General features: G+C 47.4%; 1 protein-coding gene across 1 annotated transcript in view; it reads left to right on the top strand.

The window, feature by feature from the left end:
- The first annotated feature begins 5,350 nt into the window (after positions 1-5,350).
- CCDC78 (coiled-coil domain containing 78) overlaps positions 5,351-19,201 on the top strand; it is a 30,772-nt gene continuing 16,921 nt past the window's right edge. The window contains exons 1-7 of the mRNA XM_060260820.1: positions 5,351-5,530; positions 8,096-8,227; positions 9,836-9,922; positions 12,944-13,123; positions 13,227-13,400; positions 15,709-15,759; positions 17,596-17,684. Coding sequence (XP_060116803.1) covers positions 5,453-5,530; positions 8,096-8,227; positions 9,836-9,922; positions 12,944-13,123; positions 13,227-13,400; positions 15,709-15,759; positions 17,596-17,684 — 791 coding nt within the window. The 5' untranslated portion in view covers positions 5,351-5,452. The remainder of the gene's footprint in view (positions 5,531-8,095; positions 8,228-9,835; positions 9,923-12,943; positions 13,124-13,226; positions 13,401-15,708; positions 15,760-17,595; positions 17,685-19,201) is intronic.

Raw genomic sequence — 19,201 nt, 5'->3', positions numbered from 1 at the left:
GGAGGGGGGGGGAGGTTCTATGGTGTGGAATACCACTGAGGTCCCTGTCCTCTCAAACCCCCACTCTTCCCAGGCTCTGCCCCACCCCAAATATCTCTAGCAACCCTAACTGTAAGGCAATCCCCAGTTGGGGGCAGGGGATCCCCCGGTTTGGAGGCCCTCCCCCCACTTCAGGGTTATCAGAAAGTGAGGGGAGGGAAGGAAATGTCTGCTGGGCTTTCCATGGAGACTGGTTCCCATAGGGTGTAACGGAGAATCAATCTGTGGGTATCCGGGGCTCTGGAGGGCTGTTTTTTGAGGTAGAGGCACAGAAAAGGACCCCCAAGTTTCAAAAAGATTGGACCACGGGGTCCAATTCTATGAGCGCCCTAAGGTGCCTCCATCCTCCATTATTTCCAATGAAGGAAAGGCATTTAAAAGGAGATCAGTCCCTTTAAATGTGATGTCCAGAACTCCCTCTGGAATTCAATTGTGCTTGTCACACCCCTTGCTCCTGGCTCCACCCCCAAAGTCTCCTGGCTCCACCCCCAAAGTCCCCAGATATTTCCTGAGTTGGACCAGGCAACCCTATGATCAATCGCACAGGAGCTACAGAGCAAAGCCTGTATTTTCTCCACTGGCTGAGGCTCCTCCCTTGGGAAGGAAAGGGGGGAGGCAGAGCTTGCTTTGCCAGGCTCTCTCAGTTGTGCAGCCAAGCCTCTCTTCCTTATATTGGCTGAGGCTCCTCCCCCTTCTGGCCCCCTGGGGAAGGAAGGAAAGAGCCAGAGCTTCCTTTGCCTAATTCCCTGGATCCCATGGGAGAAATACAAAGAAGATATTGGATTTATATCCCGCCCTCCACTCCGAAGAGTCTCAGAGTGGCCCACCTCAAACCCGGTTCTCCTTGATAAGAGTCCGCACACTTAACCGCTTCACCAAACTGGCTCTCAAAGAAAGCACCTTTAAGCCCAACAAATGCTAATGGTTTAAGCATGTTTTATTTTAAGCTTTTAAAAATCTTTGTGTTTTTCTGTGTCCTTTATCAAGTTTCTGTCTGGGCTACCTGGCATTCCATTTTGCCAGTTTGGTGTAGTGGTTAAGTGTGTGGATTTTTATCTGGGAGAACCGGGTTTGATTCCCCACTCCTCCACTTGCAGCTGCTGGAATAGCCTTGGGTCAGCCATAGCTGTGGCAGAGGTTGTCCTTGAAAGGGCAGCTGCTGTAAGAGCCCTCTCAGCCCCACCCACCTCACAGGGTGCCTGTTGTGGGGGAAGAAGATAAAGGAGATTGTGAGCCGCTCTGAGTCTCTGATTCAGGGAGAAGGGCAGAGTATAAAGCTGCAATTCTTCTTCTTCTTTATGACACACATGGCCTGGCCCAAGGTCTCATTTATGTCAGATCCGGTCCGACACCCCTGCTCCAAAACACCTCGGCTAAATATTATGACCCTGGAGGAGAGCGCTTCTCCCATATCCACAAGCAGGGCTTTTTTTTGGTAGCAGGACCTCCTTTGCATATTAGGCCACACACCCCTGATGTAGCCAATCCTTCAAGAGCTTACAGTAGGCCCTGGAATAAGAGTCCTGTAAGCTCCAGGAGGATTGGCTACATCAGGGGTGCGGCCTAATATGCAAAGGAGTTCCTGCTACAAAAGAAGCCTTATCCACAAGGTATGGAAACCCCAAATGTCACCTGAGAAGAGGGTGTTTGTGTGAGGAAAGGGAAGATGACGATGATTGGAATCTCTTGGGCTTTGCAGCAGGCTATCAGCCAAAAATCCTTTGTCTTCTCCTGAGTAAACTTCTCCTCTGAGAACAGAAATGCTCTTATCAGCATGAAAAGCGAGCCGTACCTTCTGCCCTCCCCTTGCAGAGGCCAAAATCGATAAGTCTTTGGGCAGACGAAGATTCCCTGGTGCCTCGGAGGAGGAGAGGAGATAAGCCTCCAAGGCTCCTGTGATCTCTCCCCCACCCACCCTCCCTCTGACGCCACATCAAGGAATCATTGGGAGGCACTGGTAGGGGTGCCACCCTCCAGGGAGAATTCCAGGAATTGCAGCTCATGCCAGACTTCTTTTTTTTTTAACTTTAAAAACTTTATTGAGCTTATTACAACATATATACAAAACAAGAACGCAGCAGTCTTGTGCAACCGTGCGATAGGTAAGATATTGGAATTTGGTGAGAACAGAAGGTAGGAGCCATGGAAAAATAACTAATACCAATAAATACAACTTTCTTTCTTTCTTTCTTTCTTTCTTTCTTTCTTTCTTTCTTTCTTTCTTTCTTTCTTTCTTTCTTTCTTTCTTTCTTTCTTTCTTTCTTTCTTTCTTTCTTTCTTTCTTTCTTTCTTTCTTTCTTTCTTTCTTTCCTTCTTCTTCTTCTTATCTATCTATCTATCTATCTATCTATCTATCTATCTATCTATCTATCTATCTATCTATCTATCTATCTATCATCTATCTATCCACCCATCCATCCCAGGGGTGGCCAAACTTGATTAACATAAGAGCCACATAGAATAAATGTCAGATGTTTGAGTGCCACAAGACACGAACATGTTTGAGAGCCGCAAGACAGGAAGGAAAGGAGGGAGGGAGGCAAATAGATGGGGGGAGGGAAGGAGAGGTGGAAAGAAAGCAACATTAACTTTAAATGCATTCTCCAAGCTGCTGGCTGGCTTGGCTTGAGAAAGTAATTTAAAGAGAGAAATGCCTTCTCCAAGATGGTTGATGGGGCAGTGGGGGCTTCAAAAGCCACACAGGATGTGTGAAAGAGTCACAGTTTGACCAACCCTGATCTATAGCTATCTATCTATTCTATCCTATATAATTATATCAACAAATTCTTATACAGCCAAAAGCCCACATACACAGACAATACAATCTATAATCAAAGGAAAAATCCTTGTAATGTTGCAAATGTCTAATGAGTTGCCAAACTGCATCACTTGTAATTCAGTCCCAGTTCATAAATGAAGTGTTTCTCACAATCCGTTGGTAGTTCGGTCTTGTCAATTTTCACATTCCAATATAGGTATCAGTCCAAATATAAGCCTCCTTCAGCATTATCGACTGTCCATCCATTTCTTCCCAGGTCTTTATCAAAGAGGCACGATCAGAAGCCCAACTCTAATAACATACAAATCAGAGAACTGTACCGATACCGGCAACAAGCTTGTGGGACTGGCACAAGAAGCACTTTCCATGAAGAATAAAGGAGCGCATAAGAAGACCTGCGTGACGCAGTGTGGCAACTCAATAGACATTCACAATATTACAAGGATTTTCCCTGTGATTATAGATTGTACTGACTGTATATGTGGACTTTTGGCAGTATAAAAGTTTGTGGATATAATTATATATATTTTTGGACATTTTATTTATTGGTATTAGTTATTTTTTTTAATGGCTTGTATCGTTTGTTCTCACCTGCCTCCGGCTTACTGTTTCCATATGGGAATTAGCCCTTCTGCTGTCAGGCGGCTGCTCTTTACAGGCAAGCTTGTTGCTGCCCTCTAGTGTTCATCGATAGAATAGAACTCAGTATCTCACAGTAGCGGGGGAAAGTATTTGCAGAAATGTGGAGGTGCCAACCAAATGTGTGCCCAGAGACTTATTCCCCATCAGCGTTTTTTTTTTTTTTGTAGCAGGAACTCCTTTGCACCCCTCTGATGTAGCCAATCCTCTGAGAGCTTACAGGGCTCTTAGTCCAGGGCCTACTGTAAGCTCCAGGAGGATTGGCTACAGCAGGGGAGTGTGGCCTAATATGCAAAGGAGCTCCTGCTACAAATAAAGTCCTACTCCCAATGCTCCATCTGGAAGTAACTGAGCCCTTTATACCACAATCCTATGCCTAGTTACTCCCACAAGATTCAAGTCCAGTAGTATCTTAAAGAGCAATGAGATTTTTGAGGTGTAAGCTCCCAAGAGTCAAAACACCCTTTGTAGGGTTGCCAAACCCCAGATGGGGGCAGGGGATCACCCGGTTTGGAGGCCCTCCCCCTCCCCGCTTCAGAGTAATCAAAAAGCAGGAAGGAGGTGGGTGGAAAATGTCCGCTGGGCATTCCGTTATTCCCTATGGAGATTGATTCTCATAGGAAATAATGGAGAATTGATCCGCAGGTATCTGGGGCTCTGAGGGGGTGGGGTTGGTTTTTAAGGTAGAGGTGCCAAATTTTCAACGTAACATTCAGTGCCTCTCCTCAAGTTTCAAAAAGATTGGACCAAGGGGTCCAATTCTATGAGCCCCAAAAGAAGTTGCCCCTATCCTTCATTATTTCCAGTGGAGGGAAGGCATTGAAAAGATGTGTGGTCCCTTTAAATGTGATGGCCAGAACTCCCTTTGGAGTTCAATGATGCTTGTCACAACTTTGCTCCTGGCTCCACCCCCAAAGTCTCCTGTCTCCACCCCCAAAGTCTTCTGGCTCCACCCCCAAAGTCCCCAGAGATTTCATGAACTGGACCTGGCAACCCTAGCCCTTCACCAAAGCTTTGACTCTCGAAAGCTCATCCCCCCCAAAATCTTGTTGGTCTCTAAAGTGCTACGAATTCGAATTCGAGACCAGCAGGGCCACCTTCTGCAACAAGATCAATGCGAGTTACTTCAGTTGTCCTGCCTAGCACACTAGAAGGCAGTACATATTAGACCAGTAAAAGGAACTGCTTCTTCATAGAATACTAAATTTACTTATGGAACTCACTGCCACAGGATCCGGTGCCAAGATCTTGAGAGGCCGTTGCACGGATATGCTTTTCATCCATTCAAAACTGTGGGATTTGCAAAGAAGAACAAGCTGCATAAAAATATCAGAATTTAGGGACTAAACAGAGAACTGGGAGTTCTAAAACGTGCTTCGGTCTGAAAACCTCTAATTTTGTCATTCACCCTGACCTTCAAAATCTAAAAGTCAGATTTGTTTCCCCTCCCCTTTCCGTTTCTCTGAAGCATTGTAGCTTCTCAAAAATAGGGTTGCCAGGTCTGTGTTTTGGGGGGTGGGTAGAGCCAGGAGAGGGCGGGGTTTGGGGAGGGGAGGGGCCTCAGCAGGCTCCAGTGCCACAGAGGCCACCCTTCCTAGCAGCTGTTTTCTCCAGGGAAGCTGATCTCTGCGAGCTGGAGATCAGTTGGAAAAGCGGGAGATCTCCAGGCCCTGCCTGGAGGCTGGCAACCTTACAAAAAGGAAACTGAGGCTGAGTTTCCTTTTGTTTCCAGCACTGCAAGTGGGAAAAAAACCCCATGCCCTTATTCTCCAAAGCACTTCCCAGAGAAAAACGGTGCCTCGTTCTACCTTGTCCACAAGGTGGAAGCCACGCCCATTAGCAACCTGAGTTGATAGCAACCCAGACTGTGCAATGCCCGAAAAATCAGCCTCTGGCAGATACAGCCCTCGGGATTCTTTCTAGCTTTTCCACTGCAGCTGACTGTGCATCATATAAACCCTCCAGAATCTCCCACTTGTTTCCCATTTGGAACTCATGGACTCCAGAAACGCTTCTGGCACCAGTGCCACCAATGCCTTTCGAGAACAGGTCCAGCGCCTTACCAATGAGAATGTAAGTCTCCCCTGTTAAAAAATTGCTTTCCTGGAAATAATAGCAGCAGATTTATATAGGGTTGCCAAATTCCAGGTGAGATCTCCCAGACAGCTGATTTCCAGACGACAGAGATGAGTTCCCCTGGAGAGAACAGGTACTTTGGAGAGTGGGTTTTATGGCACTCTACTATAGTGGCTCAGGGGTGGCCAAACTGTGGCTCAGGAGTCACATGTGGGTCTTTCACATGTATCGTGTGGCTCTCAAAGCCCCCACCACCCCACAGGCTGGCTTGGAGAAGGCATTTGTCTCTTTAAATCACTTCTCCAAGCCAAGCCAGCCAGTGGCTTGGAGAATGCATTTAAAGTTGCTTTTTTCCACTTCTCCCTTCCCCTATTTGTATTCCTTCTTTCCTTCCTTGTGGCTCTCAAACATCTGACATTCATTCTATGTGGCTCTCACATGAAGCAAGTTTGGCCACCCCTGCTAAGGGCTTTCCCCTCACCAAACCCCACTGTCGCCAGGATCTACTCCCCAAATCTCCAGGAATTTACCAACCAGGAGTTGGCAACTGTAAAGTAGAAGTACCTGGGTTCAGAGAGCCACAGAATGTTGCATTTCTTCTGATGCTGGCATCAGTTCAGACAAACCACCTTACCACCTTAGAAAGCTGTCTTTACCACATAACGGGAAATACTGGGTATGCTGTGGTGTGCGGTTGCCAACCTCTGCGTAACCACAAGAGAGCCACAAGACAGAAATGTCAGATGTTTGAGAGCCTCGAGACAGGAAGGAAGGAAGGAAGGAAGGAAGGAAGGAAGGAAGGAAGGAAGGAAGGAAGGAAGGAAGGAAGGAAGGAAGGAAGGAAGGAAGGAAGGAAGGCAAAGAAATGGGAGGGAAGAGGTGGAAAGAAAGCAACTTTAAATGCTGCCTTGGCTTGGCAAAATGACTTAAAGAGAGAAATGTCCTCTCCAAATCAGCTGGACAGTGTAGAAAGCGTATTCTTCAAGGGTTAATACACATCAGTCTAGGTAATTATTAGTCCCATTTGGCCAGGCTCTGAGAAGTCATTCTTTACCAAAGGCTGCAGAGGCAACTGAGCCACTGTTTTCCCTGTAACCCAAGAAGATCTGAAACTGCCTACGTGAATTCCCAAGTTTGCCACACACACCTTCTTTAAGGGGCCTCCAGAGCAGGCTTCCTCCTTCTAAGTTCAGTATTGTCCTGTGGAAATGTTGACGGTCTTGGGCCTCTTCAGGAGGGAAGTTAAGGGCTGAAACTCTGGGGCCCCTGGCAGCTTCTGAGGGCTACAAGGCTGCTATATACCCAGCAAGGGGAAGGGGAACTTTGGGACAGGTAATGTGTCTCAGTCTACCTCACAAGGCTACTGCGTGAGTAAAATACAGGCGCAGCGACGTATACTGCTTTGTATCGATTGTTGTATGATATTGTAATCTGTATGGAATTCTATTGGATATTTGTATATGGTGGTTAATTAACAAACATAATGTGGTAAACTTTCTTTCTTTTCTTTTTTTAAAAGAAGAGTTTATTTGTTATAGTATATAGATAAGGTTGATGTCACACAATCGGCAAGCCATTTGCAGTGTTCCCCCCTCCACTTCTTGGTAACCTTCAGGTAAGACCTGGAGATCTGGAATGACAACCAATCTCCAGGCTACAGATAAATCAGTTCCCCTGGAGAAAAATGACTCGTTTGGAGGCTGGACTCAATGGCATAAAACTGCAAAAAGGCCGCTTTCCAAGGTTCTCCCTCTAAATCTCCCAGAACTCTCCAACATGGAGCTGACGTTCCTTGGCGCACCCCATACTGCACGACAATCGCATTTGCAGCCCTTTAGTAAGGCTGTGACTTCTAGCTGCAATGCAAGGTAGGGGGAACCAGGCCTCTTGTGCTATGGGGGAAGTGGAGGGCGTTCATTCTTATCTAGGGTTGCCAGGTCCAATTCAAGAACTATCTGGGGACTTTGGGGGTGGAGCCAGGAGCAAGGTTGTGACAAGCATCACTGAACTCCAAAGGGAGTTTTGGCCATCACATTTCAAGGGACTGCAAACCTTTTAAATGCCTTCCCCCCAATAGAAATGATGAAGGATTGGGGCACCTTCTTTTGAGGCTCATAGATTGGACCCCCTGGTCCAATCTTTTTGAAACCTTGAGGAGAGACATTGGATATTATGCTGCAAATGTGGTGCCTGTACCTCAAAAAACAGCCCCCCCTGAGCCCCAGATACCCGCAGATCAATTCTCCATTATACCCTATGGCAGGGGTGGCCAACGGTAGCTCTCCAGATGTTTTTTGCCTACAACTCCCATCAGCCCCAGCCAGCATGGCCAATGGCTGGGGCTGATGGGAGTTGTAGGCAAAAAAACTTCTGGATAGCTACTGTTGGCCACCCCTGCCCTATGGGAATTGGTCTCCACAGGGAATCATGGAGTGCCCAGCAGACATTCCCCTTCCCTCCCCCTACTATCTGATGTCCCTGAAGTGGGGGAGGGCCTCCAAACCGGGGGATCCCCTGCTCCCAACTGGGGATTGGCAACCCTATTCTCTTATCTGTTGCCAGGTTCAGCTGCAAGACCGCAACGAAAGGCTGTACGCCAGGCTCGGGGAGCTGCAGGAGAAGACAGGGCAGCTGGCCGGGTCGAAGACTGCGCTGTCATCAAGGCTGGTCCGCAGCGAAGAAGAGAAACTGAAGGTAATGGGACGCAAGCGGCACATGTCGGACATGAGAATATGATCTTCTATCCTATTTTCCTGCCTTCCCTCCTTCTTCAGACAGTCAGCTGAGGTCTTGCTACGTCTTCCTTTTACAGAGGGCAGAAGGATGATGGCAACCAGCAGGGCCTTTGTAGTGGTGACCTCCAGTTTGGAATGTTCTCCCCCTGGAGGCTTGCCTGCTGCAGGTACTAGCTGAAAATGGCTACCACAAAGGTAGAACCAATCACTAAATGGAGGCCCTCAATCACAAAACCAGGGCTTCTGTTTGTAGAAACAGCCCAGCAGAAACTCATCTGCATATTAGGCCACACCCCCTAACAGCACCATTGTTTCACACAGGGCTTTTTTTCTAGAGAAAGCCCAGCAGGAACTCCTTTGCATATTAGGCTGCACACCTTGATACCAAGCCAGCTGGAACTGCATTCCTGTGTGCTCCTGCTCAAAAAATGCCCCCCCACAAAAACATTGCTGGGCTCTACAAAGGTTGATTAACATGTGGAATTCGCTGCCACAGGAGGTGGTGGCAGCTACAAGCATAGCCAGCTTTAAACAAGGATTGGATAAAAATATGGAGCAGAGGTCCATCAGTGGCTATTAGCCACAGTGTATGTATATATGTGTGTGTGTGTGTGTGTGTGTGTGTGTGTGTATGTATGCATATGTGTGTGTATATATATATGTGTATATATGTATGTATGTATATGTGTGTGTATACACACACACACATATATTGGCCACTGTGTGACACAGGGTGTTGGTCTGGATGGGCCATTGGCCTGATCCAACATGGCTTCTCTTATGTTCTTACAAAATGCGGAGAAAGACACATTTTGCCTGCTTATGCTTTTATGTCAGTTTTCTTTATGGTTCCTGTGGTTTAAAATTGCTAGTTCTATACATTACTCTCTACTACGTTATGTATATTTTTTCCTGCTTGATATTATATGGCTTGATATTATATAGTTTCACATTAGAATTTGACATTTTAAGGGTTTTAAAAACCTGTTTTACTGTTGATGTTCACTCTAGAAACAAGCACTTTGGTTGAGCAGCGGGGTGCAAAATACTTAGAGATAAACAGTATTTATTTTATTTGTTTGTAGAAAATGAATTTCTTTCCATTGGGAAATCAGGGTGGCTTTCACAGCTAAAAACGTGCCTGTAAATATATTGTTAGAATTCAGCACACAGTATTCTGTAACACAGCAGACATTTGAGTATGATAGAAGCATTACACAATGCACAAAGCATAAGAGATGCTATAAAACAGCTGAAGGTTCACTTTCTAGGCTAGCTGGCCCCATGGGAACATCTTACAACATTCAGCTTCCCTGAAGAGCGGAGGAATTCTTTCCAAAGTGTTCAATTGCGGTATTTCAGTAATCCGTACACCAGCCCTGCAAAGTAGGCAAAGTGTTCTCTTTAAAACTAACATCTCACACAAGGATGTATTTCAGGGGCAAGGGAGGCGGGATACGACAGGCATGAGCTGATCTTTTAACATTCGATATTTTGGGATTTCAAGAGCTGGCAGGCTGCTATTCTGTGTCCAAAAGTAGGAAATGTCATTTCTTCTTCCTCATAGATTTCCAAGGACCTGGTTGATTTCCAGATCGAGAGCAACAAAATGAGAGAGCAATACGAGGAGGAATGTTTTGAACTGAGGAGCACGGTAGGTCTATTGGGGCAGGTCCCCCAAGGCAGTATAAGATGCTGTATTTTTGACTTTCAAACTCCTCACCTTGCAGACACTGGGCAGATCCATCTGAATCCCTTTAAGCAGCCATATTCTCTTCCCAAGGATGGGGTGCCAGCCTCCAGGTGATGGCTGGAGACAGGGGTGGAATTCTAGCAGGAGCTCCTTTGCATATTAGACCACACACCCCGATGTAGCCAATCCTCCAAGAGCTTACAAAAAAGCTCCAGGAGGATTGGTTACATCAGGACTGTGTGGCCTAATATGCAAAGGAGCTCCTGCTAGAATTCTACCCCTGGCTGGAGATCTCCTGCTACCACTGCTTCCCAGGCAACACACCTGGAGAACATAGCTGCTTCAGAAGATGGACTCTGTGGCATTAGACCACACTCGAGGTCCTTCCCCTCCCCAAATCCTGCCCTCCTCAGACTCCATCCCTAAAATCTCCAAGGATTTCATAGAATCATAGAGTTGGAAGGGATCTCCAGGGGTCATCTAGTCCAACCCCCTTGCCCAATGCAGGAAATTCCCAACTACCTGCCTTCCCACTTACCCCCAGTGACTTCTGCTCCATGCCCAGAAGATGACAAAAAATCTCCAGGATCCATGATGAAACCAGCCTGGAGAAAAATTGCCGCCCAACCCCTAAGTGACCATCAGCATTTCCCGGGATGTATAAGAAAGGGCCGCGAGAACCTGGTGCAGCCCTTCCTGCCCTCCCTCTCGTGATCTGCCTAAGTACACAGAACCAGCATTGCTGTCAGATGGTCATTAACCTCTGTTTAAAAGCCTCCAAAGGAGGAGAGCCCACCACCTCCCCAGGAAGCCTGTTCCACTGAGGAACCACCGAGGAAGTTCTTCCTAATGTTTAGCCGAAAACTCTTCTGATTTAATTTCAATCCGTTGGTTCTGGTCTGACCTTCTGGGGCAACAGGAAAAAACTCCGCACCGTCCTCTATAGGACAGCCCTTCAAGTACTTGAAGGTGGTGATCATATCACCTCTCAGTCATCTCCTCTCCAGGCTAAACATACCAAACCCAAGTTGGCAACCCAACCGGGAGGGCTAGCAGAGCATGTCCCATCACAATACAGTTCCCAGGATTCTTTTGCAGGAAGCCAGAAACCAGGGGTGTCGAACTCATTTGTTATGAGGGCCGAATCTCACAGAAATGAGACCTTGCCGGGCCAGGCCGTGGGTGTTCCTATTTTAGATTAGGTAGCAGAGATATAAACTTTATATAGGACACAGACAAACACGATTATTTTTTTTTAAACTTAAAACTTTAGCACTCATTGGTCTTAAGGGTGCTTTCTTTGTATCTCTCTCATGTGATCCAGGGAACTGGGCAAAGGAAGCTCTGGCTCTTTCCTTCCTTCCCCAGGTGACCAAGAGGGGGAGGAGCCTCAGCCAATAGAAGGAAGAAAGGCTTGGCTCTGTAGCTCTGCTGTGTGATTGAGAGAGCCTGGAAAAACTAGTTCTGCCTCCCCCCCTTCCTCCCCAAGGGAGAAGCCTCAGCCAAAGGAGAAAATAGAGGTTTTGCTCTGTAGCTCCTGTGCGATTGAGCAAGCCTGGCAAAGCAAGTTGAGATGCAGAAGGAAGCAAAAGATAGGGAGAAGGAAGCAGACAACAGCCAGTTGCTGGGGGGCTTGATAGGAGCATTCTGGGGGCCTGATTTGGTCCCCGGGCTGCTTGTTTGACGCCCCTGCTGTAGACCTTACAGAGGTTGAAACTGACTCTAATTTTATAGGGCAGACAGGCATTTTTGCCATCAAGTCTCAAACAACTTATGATGTCCATATAGGGTTTCCAAGGCAAGAGACATTAGAGGTAGTTTGCCATTGTCTGCCTCTGTGTCCCAGCCCTGGTATTCCTTTGGTGGTCTCCCTTCCAAATACTAACCAGGGCTGACCCTGCTTAGCTTCCAAGATCTGACGAGATCAGGCTAGCCTCGTCCATCCAGGTCAGAGCATAGAGCTGTATATCTCTTGCTGGCCCCCTTTACACCAAAATCATGTTAAATGGTACTGCAAATTGTGTTTCCTGCAAATAGGAGAGGAAGGGGAATCTAGTCGAGGGACAGGGAGGGCAGACAATCAGAAAAGAGGTATACAAAAGGATCAGATGATGAAGAAGACTGCAGATTTATACCCCGTCCTTCTCTCTGAATCACAGACTCAGAGCGGCTTAGTCTCTTATATCTTCTCCCCCCACAACAGAGACCCTGTGAGGTGGGTGGGGCTGAGAGGGCTCTCACAGCAGCTGCCCTTTCAAGGACAACTCCTGTGAGAGCTATGGCTGACCCAAGGCCATTCCAAGCAGGTGCAAGTGGAGGAGTGGGGAATCAAACCCAGTTCTCCCAGATAAGAGTCCACACACTTAACCACTAGGCCAAACTGGCTCTCAAAGGAATGAGTGGCGTGTGACAATTTTACTTGTGTTCTCAAAACCTACCGAGGGGCAAGGAAAGAACGGTTGCAGGTTCATATTCTTAGGGACGAGGGATGGTCTGAACATCTGCAGATGTGCAGATGAAGCCGTGCAGATGAAGCCGTTACCTTCGGGAGAGGGTTTGAAGCCATATTTTTATCAGCAAATTTAGTGGTCTTGCCCTCAGTTTGCAGAACCCCAAATCGTCACTGGGGCTGGTCAGAACAGCCCTCGGCTACTAGATGCAGGGATCCTAAACGCGCAGAGATGCACAATATTCAAATAGCATCCCCCTTCTCCCCCCAACCCAAGGCAGGATTAGGATGGAACCAGGGGTGGAATTCTAGCAGGAGCTCCTTTGCATATTAGGCCACACCTCTCTGATGTAGCCAATCCTTCAAGAACTTACAGGGTTCTTATTACAGGGCCTACTGTAAGCTCTTGGAGGATTGGCTACATCAGGGGTGTGTGGCCTAATATGCAAAGAAGCTCCTGCTAGAATTCCGTCCCTGGATGGAACTACGTACTTCTCTGCTCCACTCTCAAAGCTGGATATTTGCTTTCCCAGATCCTGGCCTTGGAGAATCGTATTCTGGCAGTCGAGCTCCATGACGAGAAGACCAGCGGGGAGCGGGACGCCTTGCGGGAACGGCTGCAGGCCTTAGAGGCGAACCACAAGGAGCTGGCGGATGAATACCTGGTTCTGAAGAGCAATTATCTGGCGCTGAGCGGGGAGCACGAGCAGGAAGTACGGTGGGGGACGCAGTGGGGACCTTCTAGGCCTCTTCCAGACCATCATCAAAACCTGCTCTGGTTCCCTAAAATCATCAAAACCTGCTCTGGTTTCGTAGGTCACCAAGAATGAAGAGCTGAGTCTAGAGCTACTCAACTTGGCCGGCACTAGGACTTCTCACCCTTGCGGGCGGAATTACAGCCCCCAGGCCCGCGGCCAAGCCGACGAGCCTTCTGCCGAACTGGAACGGGTGCGCGCTTTGGTCCACCGTCTCTCTGCCCGCAAAGTGAAGGTATGACTCCTTGGGTCAATCTGTGTGGCCAGCTGACCAGGGGTGGAATTCTAGCAGGAGCTCCTTTGCATATGAGGCCACACCTCCCTGATGTAGTCAATCCTCCAAGAGCTTACAAGGCTCTTTTTTGTAAGCTCTTGGAGGATTGGCTACATCTGGGGTGTGTGGCCTCATATGCAAAGGAGCTCCTGCTAGAATTCCACCCCTGCAGCTGACATAGATAGGATGCTTGTTTCGCTGGAGATCCAGTTTGGTGTAGTGGTTAAGTTCACAGACTCTTATCTGGGAGAACCGGGTCTGATTCCCCACTCCTCCACTTGCAGCTACTGGAATGGCTTTGGGTCAGCCATAGCTCTTGAGGAGTTGTCCTTGAAAGGGTGTGAGAGTTCTCTCAGCTCCAACTACCCTGGGCCAGTCGCAGTTCTTTCAGAGCTCTCTCAGCCTCTAAAAGCGAGTCTAGCTCACCTCTAGAGCTAGAAGTCACGCCTGCCAGACAATCTTAGGATATCCTACCTATTCTATGCACAGTTTTGGTTAGTGCCTGGTAGGGTTGCCAATCTCCAGGTGGGGGCAGGGGATCTCCCGGTTTGGAGACCGTCCCCCCACTTCAGGGTCATCAGAAAGCGGGGGGAGGGGAGGGAAATGTCTACTGGGAACTCTATTATTCCCTAGGGAGATTTATTCCCATAGAAAATCATGGAGAATTGATCTGTGGGTATCTGGGGCTCTGGGGGGGCTGTTTTTTTGGGTAGAGGCACCAAATTTTCAGTATGGCATTTAGTGCCTCTCCCCAAAATACCCTCCAAGTTTAAAAAAGATTGGACCAGGGGGTCCAATTCTATGAGCCTCAAAAGGAGGTGCCCCTATCCTTCATTATTTCCTACGGAAGGAAGGCATTTAAAGAGGTGTGCTGTCCCTTTAAATGTGATGGCCAGAACTCCCTTGGAGTTCAATTATGCTTGTCACACCCTTGCTCCTGGCTCCGCCCCAATGTATCCTGGCTCCACCCCAAAGTCTCCTGGCTCCACCCCCAAAGTCTCCTGGCTCCACCCCCAAAGTCCCCCAGATATTTCTTGAATTGGACTTGACAACCCTAGTGCCTGGCAGACCTTTTTTTGTAGCAGGAACTCCTTTGCATATTAGGCCACACTCCCCTGATGTAGTCAATCCTCCAAGAGCTTACAGTAGGCCCTGGAATACGAGCCTTGTAAGTTCTTGGAGGATTGGCTACATCAGGGGTGTGTGGCCTAATATGCAAAAGAGTTCCTGCTACGAAAAAAGCCCTCGTGCCCGGCGAATGCACTTTTCACTTCTGCATGCAAAGGGCAGAGGAAGGCAATTCCTTACAGCCTCTTTAGAACCCACAGCCAGTCCTGGTGCTGAGGAATCTCTGAGGGACGTCCTTCCCCTTCTTGCAGAACGAGAGCTTCCAGCGGCAAAGGCCCTTGAAACCAATCTAAGCCCGTAATGTCAGTCTACTCTTTTTTCTGCCCCTTGCCAAAAGCCTACCTCCCCCAAGCAAGCAAAACCAGAGCCATGGTTAAGGGGTAGATAGGGTTGCCAAGTGCAATTCAAGAAATATCTGGGGACTTTGCGGGTGGAGCCAGGAGCAAGGTTGTGACAAGCATAATTGAACTCCAAAGGGAATTCTGGCCATCACATTGAAAGGGACTGCACACCTTTTCAATGCCTTACCTCCATTGGAAATAATGAAGGATAGGGGCACCTTCTTTGGGGGCCCATAGAATTGGACTCCCTGGTTCAAACTTTTTGAAACTTGGGGGATATTTTGGGGAGAGGCACTGTATGCTGTAAGGAAAATTTGGTGCCTCTACCTCAAAAGATAGCTCCCCCAGAGCCCCATATAAGTGTGGATCAATTCTCCATTATTTCCTATGGGATTTGGTCTCCATAGGGAATAATAGAGTGCCCAGCAGACATTTCCCTCCACCCCCTTGCTTTCTGATGACCCTGAAGCGGGGGAAGGGTCTCCAAACTGGGGGATCCCCTGCCTCCACCTGGGAATTGGCAACCCTAGGGGTAGAGCAGCTGCTTGGCATGCAGAAGGTCCCAGGGCTTAGTCCTTTGGTATCCAAAACAATCCTCTTTTCCCCAATGTTTTTGGTTACCTGCTCCATCCTCAGCATTTTCAATTTAAAAAGATCAGATAGGAGTTGATGCGAAAGACCCCTGATAAGCTATGGCCAGTCAGACTAGACAATGTGGACCTTGACAGTCCAATGGTGTGACTCAAGAGAAGACACTTTAACGTGTTCTCACACTGTCTTTTGTGTTTTAATGCTGTTAGCCAGAAGATGTGATTGCTTCAGAACACGAACGTCGGAAATTGGAGAAAACGGTGAGCATGGGCCCCGCACATGGTGTCAATCGGTAGCGGAGAGGGATCAAAATGGCGCCCTATAATACTGGCCCAGGCTGAGAGGAAGTTTTCCCCCACACAAAGTTCTCTAAACCAACAGGACTCTTCCTATGCAGCTCCCATGAGTTTTGGTATTTTCCTCTTCTTCTTTTTAAAATTGTATATGTATTTTTATTTTCGAGATTTACACAGAACGCCAAAATTACAAACAATTAACTTTATACAGAAACAGTAACGCCTACATATCAAAATTTACAACATTGTTAAGACCAACCAGTTCAAGAAGATGTACTACAGACTAGGGGCATTTTCCCACAGAGCTTACCGCGGAGCGACGTCCCTCTTCACCGCGCAGCGTCTGCGCGGATTTCCCACCAACTGCTCCACATAACCAGGAAGAGCCGCGGCTTTTGCGTTGCTAACGTAAACTGGTTTTTAGCGGTTTACATCTGCGACGCAAAAGGTCTGGCACTTCCTGGTTCTGCGGAGCAGTTGGTAGGAAATCCGCGCAGACGCTGCGCAGTGAAGAGGGACGTCGCTCTGCGGTAAGCTCTGTGGGAAAACGCCCTAGGTTTCATAGAAGCATTAAAGAGATAGGCTGCACAATGAATAACGGATAAGTCTTATACAGAAAACCATACGATTATAATTGCAACAAATCTAATGGACAAAAGTTATTAAGAACTAAGTTACGATTCACCCTATAATCTAAAACCCGAAACCACCACTCAAAAAACCTAATTGGTTGTCATGTGGCTCAAATTGTACAGTGCTATCTGATATTTTCTTCATGTCCCCAGATTTTACTGTACAACAAGATAGTAGGGATGGATTTTTCTTTCCATTTAGAAGCAATAGCCAGTTTAGCAGCTACTAAAAGGGTCCCAGTCTGGTCCTTCCTTATCTATGGTACTATGGGATCCGTCCAGTAGTTTAGTAACAACTTGGGTTTTAAAGGAAGATCATAGGCTGTAAGTATTTTAAGAACATAAGAGAAGCCATGTTGGATCAGGCCAATGGCCCATCCAGTTCAACACTCTGTGTCACATGAGAACATAAGAGAAGCCATGTTGGATCAGGCCAGTGGCCCATCCAGTCCAACACTTTGTGTCACGTAAGAACATAAGAGAAGCCATGTTGGATCAGGCCATTGGCCCATCCAGTGCAACACTCTGTGTCACGCATAAGAACATCAGAGAAGCCATGTTGGATCAGGCCAATGGCCCATCCAGTCCAACACTCTGGGTCACACAGGGGCCAAAAAACTCCAGTGCCATCAGGAGGTCCATCAGTGGAGCCAGGACAATGGAAGCCCTCCCACTGTGCCCCCCCCCAGCATCCAGAATACAGAGCATCACTGCTGCAGACAGTGAGTTCCAACAATACACTGTGGCTAATAGCCGCTGATGGACCTTTGCTCCATATGCTTATCCAAACCCCTCTTGAAGCTGCCTATGCTGGTAGCCACCCCCACCTCCTGTAGCAGTGAATTCCACATGTTAATCACCCTATTTTCCTCATCTTTGTGGCATCTTGAGACTATAGCCTGAACAGCTCACATAATGAAGTCATTTTGAGTCCCCAGTTATGCTTTGGCACAGCCAATCTGGGAGCCAAGCACCAAAAGTTAGGAGTCTGAAAGCCTCAATAACCTCAGGCTGGCCTAGTTGGAAGTAGTCTTTTGCTTCCCTGTAATTCTCTGGAAGTTTCCGTTCCGTTCAGTTCCTTTTATTGGCAGTTTCTTAGGGGTCGGTGCCGGTATTTGCAATTTGCAGGATGGAATGCAATCCTTCTTTTTGTTTCCCTCCTCTACAGCTCTTTGGAAATCAAGACCACATCGCCGCAGAGATGGAAAAGATGAAGGAAATGTACAATTCCCAGCAACAAAAACTGGAGGAGAGAATGTGAGGGAGACCAGCAGGTCTCAGCTAGTGACCTAGGGGATACACGTGTGTGGGGGTGGGGGTGGGGTGGGAGGGTGGGTTATATCACTTAAAATGGTGTGGCCCATGTCCCAGAGAATCCTGGGAAAAGTAGTTTGGAAAGGGAACGGAGAATTCTGTTAAGAGATCTTCAGCGTTCCCTTCAAGAGTTTCCCAGGAAGAATCATAAGAACATAAGAGAAGCTATGTTGGATCAGGCCAATGGCCCATCCAGTCCAACACTCTGTGTCAAACAGTGGCCAAAAATTTATATATATATATATTTATACACACACACACTGTGGCTAATAGCCACTGATGGACCTCTGCTCCATATTTTTATCTAACCCCCTCTTGAAGCTGGCTATGCTTGTAGCTGCCACCACCTCCTGTGGCAGTGAATTCCACAGGTTAATCACCCTTTGGGTGAAGAAGGACTTCCTTTTATCCGTTTTAACCTGACTGCTCAGCAATTTCATCAAATGCCCACGAGTTCTTGTATTGTGAGAAAGGGAGAAAAGTACTTCTTTCTCTATTTTCTCCATCCCATGCATTATCTTGTAAACCTCTATCATGTCACCCCATAGTTGACGTTTCTCCAAGCTAAAGAGCCCCAAGCGTTTTAACCTTTCTTCATAGGGAAAGTGTTCCAACCCTTTAATCATTCTAGTTGCCCTTTTCTGGACTTTTTCCAATGCTATAATATCCTTTTTAAGGTGCGGTGACAAGAATTGCACACAGTATTCCAAATGAGACCGCAACATCGATTTATACAGGGGCATTATGATACTGGCTGATTTGTTTTCAGTTCTCTTCCTAATAATTCCCAGCATGGCGTTGGCCTTTTTTATTGCAATCGTACACTGTTTTGACATTTTCAGTGAGTTATCTACCACGACCCCAAGATCTCTCTCTTGGTCAGTCTCTGCCAGTTCACACCCCATCAACTTGTATTTGTAGCTGGGATTCTTGGCCCCAATGTGCATTACTTTGCACTTGGCCACATTGAACCTCATCTGCCACATTGACGCCCACTCACTCCCTTTGGAGTTCCTCACAATCCTCTCTGGTTCTCACCACCCTGAACAATTTAGTGTCATCAGCAAACTTGGCCACTTCACTGCTCACTCCCAACTCCAAATCATTTATGTACAAGTTAAAGAGCAGCGGACCCAGTACTGAGCCCTGCGGCACCCCACTGCTTACCATCCTCCACTGCGAAGACTGCCCATTTATACTCACTCTCTGCATCCTATTAATTAGCCAGTTTTTGATCCACAAGAGGACCTGTCCTTTTACTCCATGACTCTCGAGCTTTCTAAGGAGCCTTTGATGAGGAACTTTATCAAAAGCTTTCTGAATCATAGAATGATAGAATCATAGTATGATAAAGTTGGAAGGGTCATCTAGCCCAACCCCCTGCACCATGTAGGAAACTCACAAACACCTCCTCCTAAATTCACAGGATCTGAATTCATCAAGAGGGAACTGTGTAATTA

Source organism: Heteronotia binoei, chromosome 20 (assembly GCF_032191835.1).
Source record: "Heteronotia binoei isolate CCM8104 ecotype False Entrance Well chromosome 20, APGP_CSIRO_Hbin_v1, whole genome shotgun sequence".
In the NCBI taxonomy this organism is placed as follows: Eukaryota; Metazoa; Chordata; class Lepidosauria; order Squamata; family Gekkonidae; genus Heteronotia; species Heteronotia binoei.
This window is presented reverse-complemented; position numbering and strand designations above follow the sequence as displayed.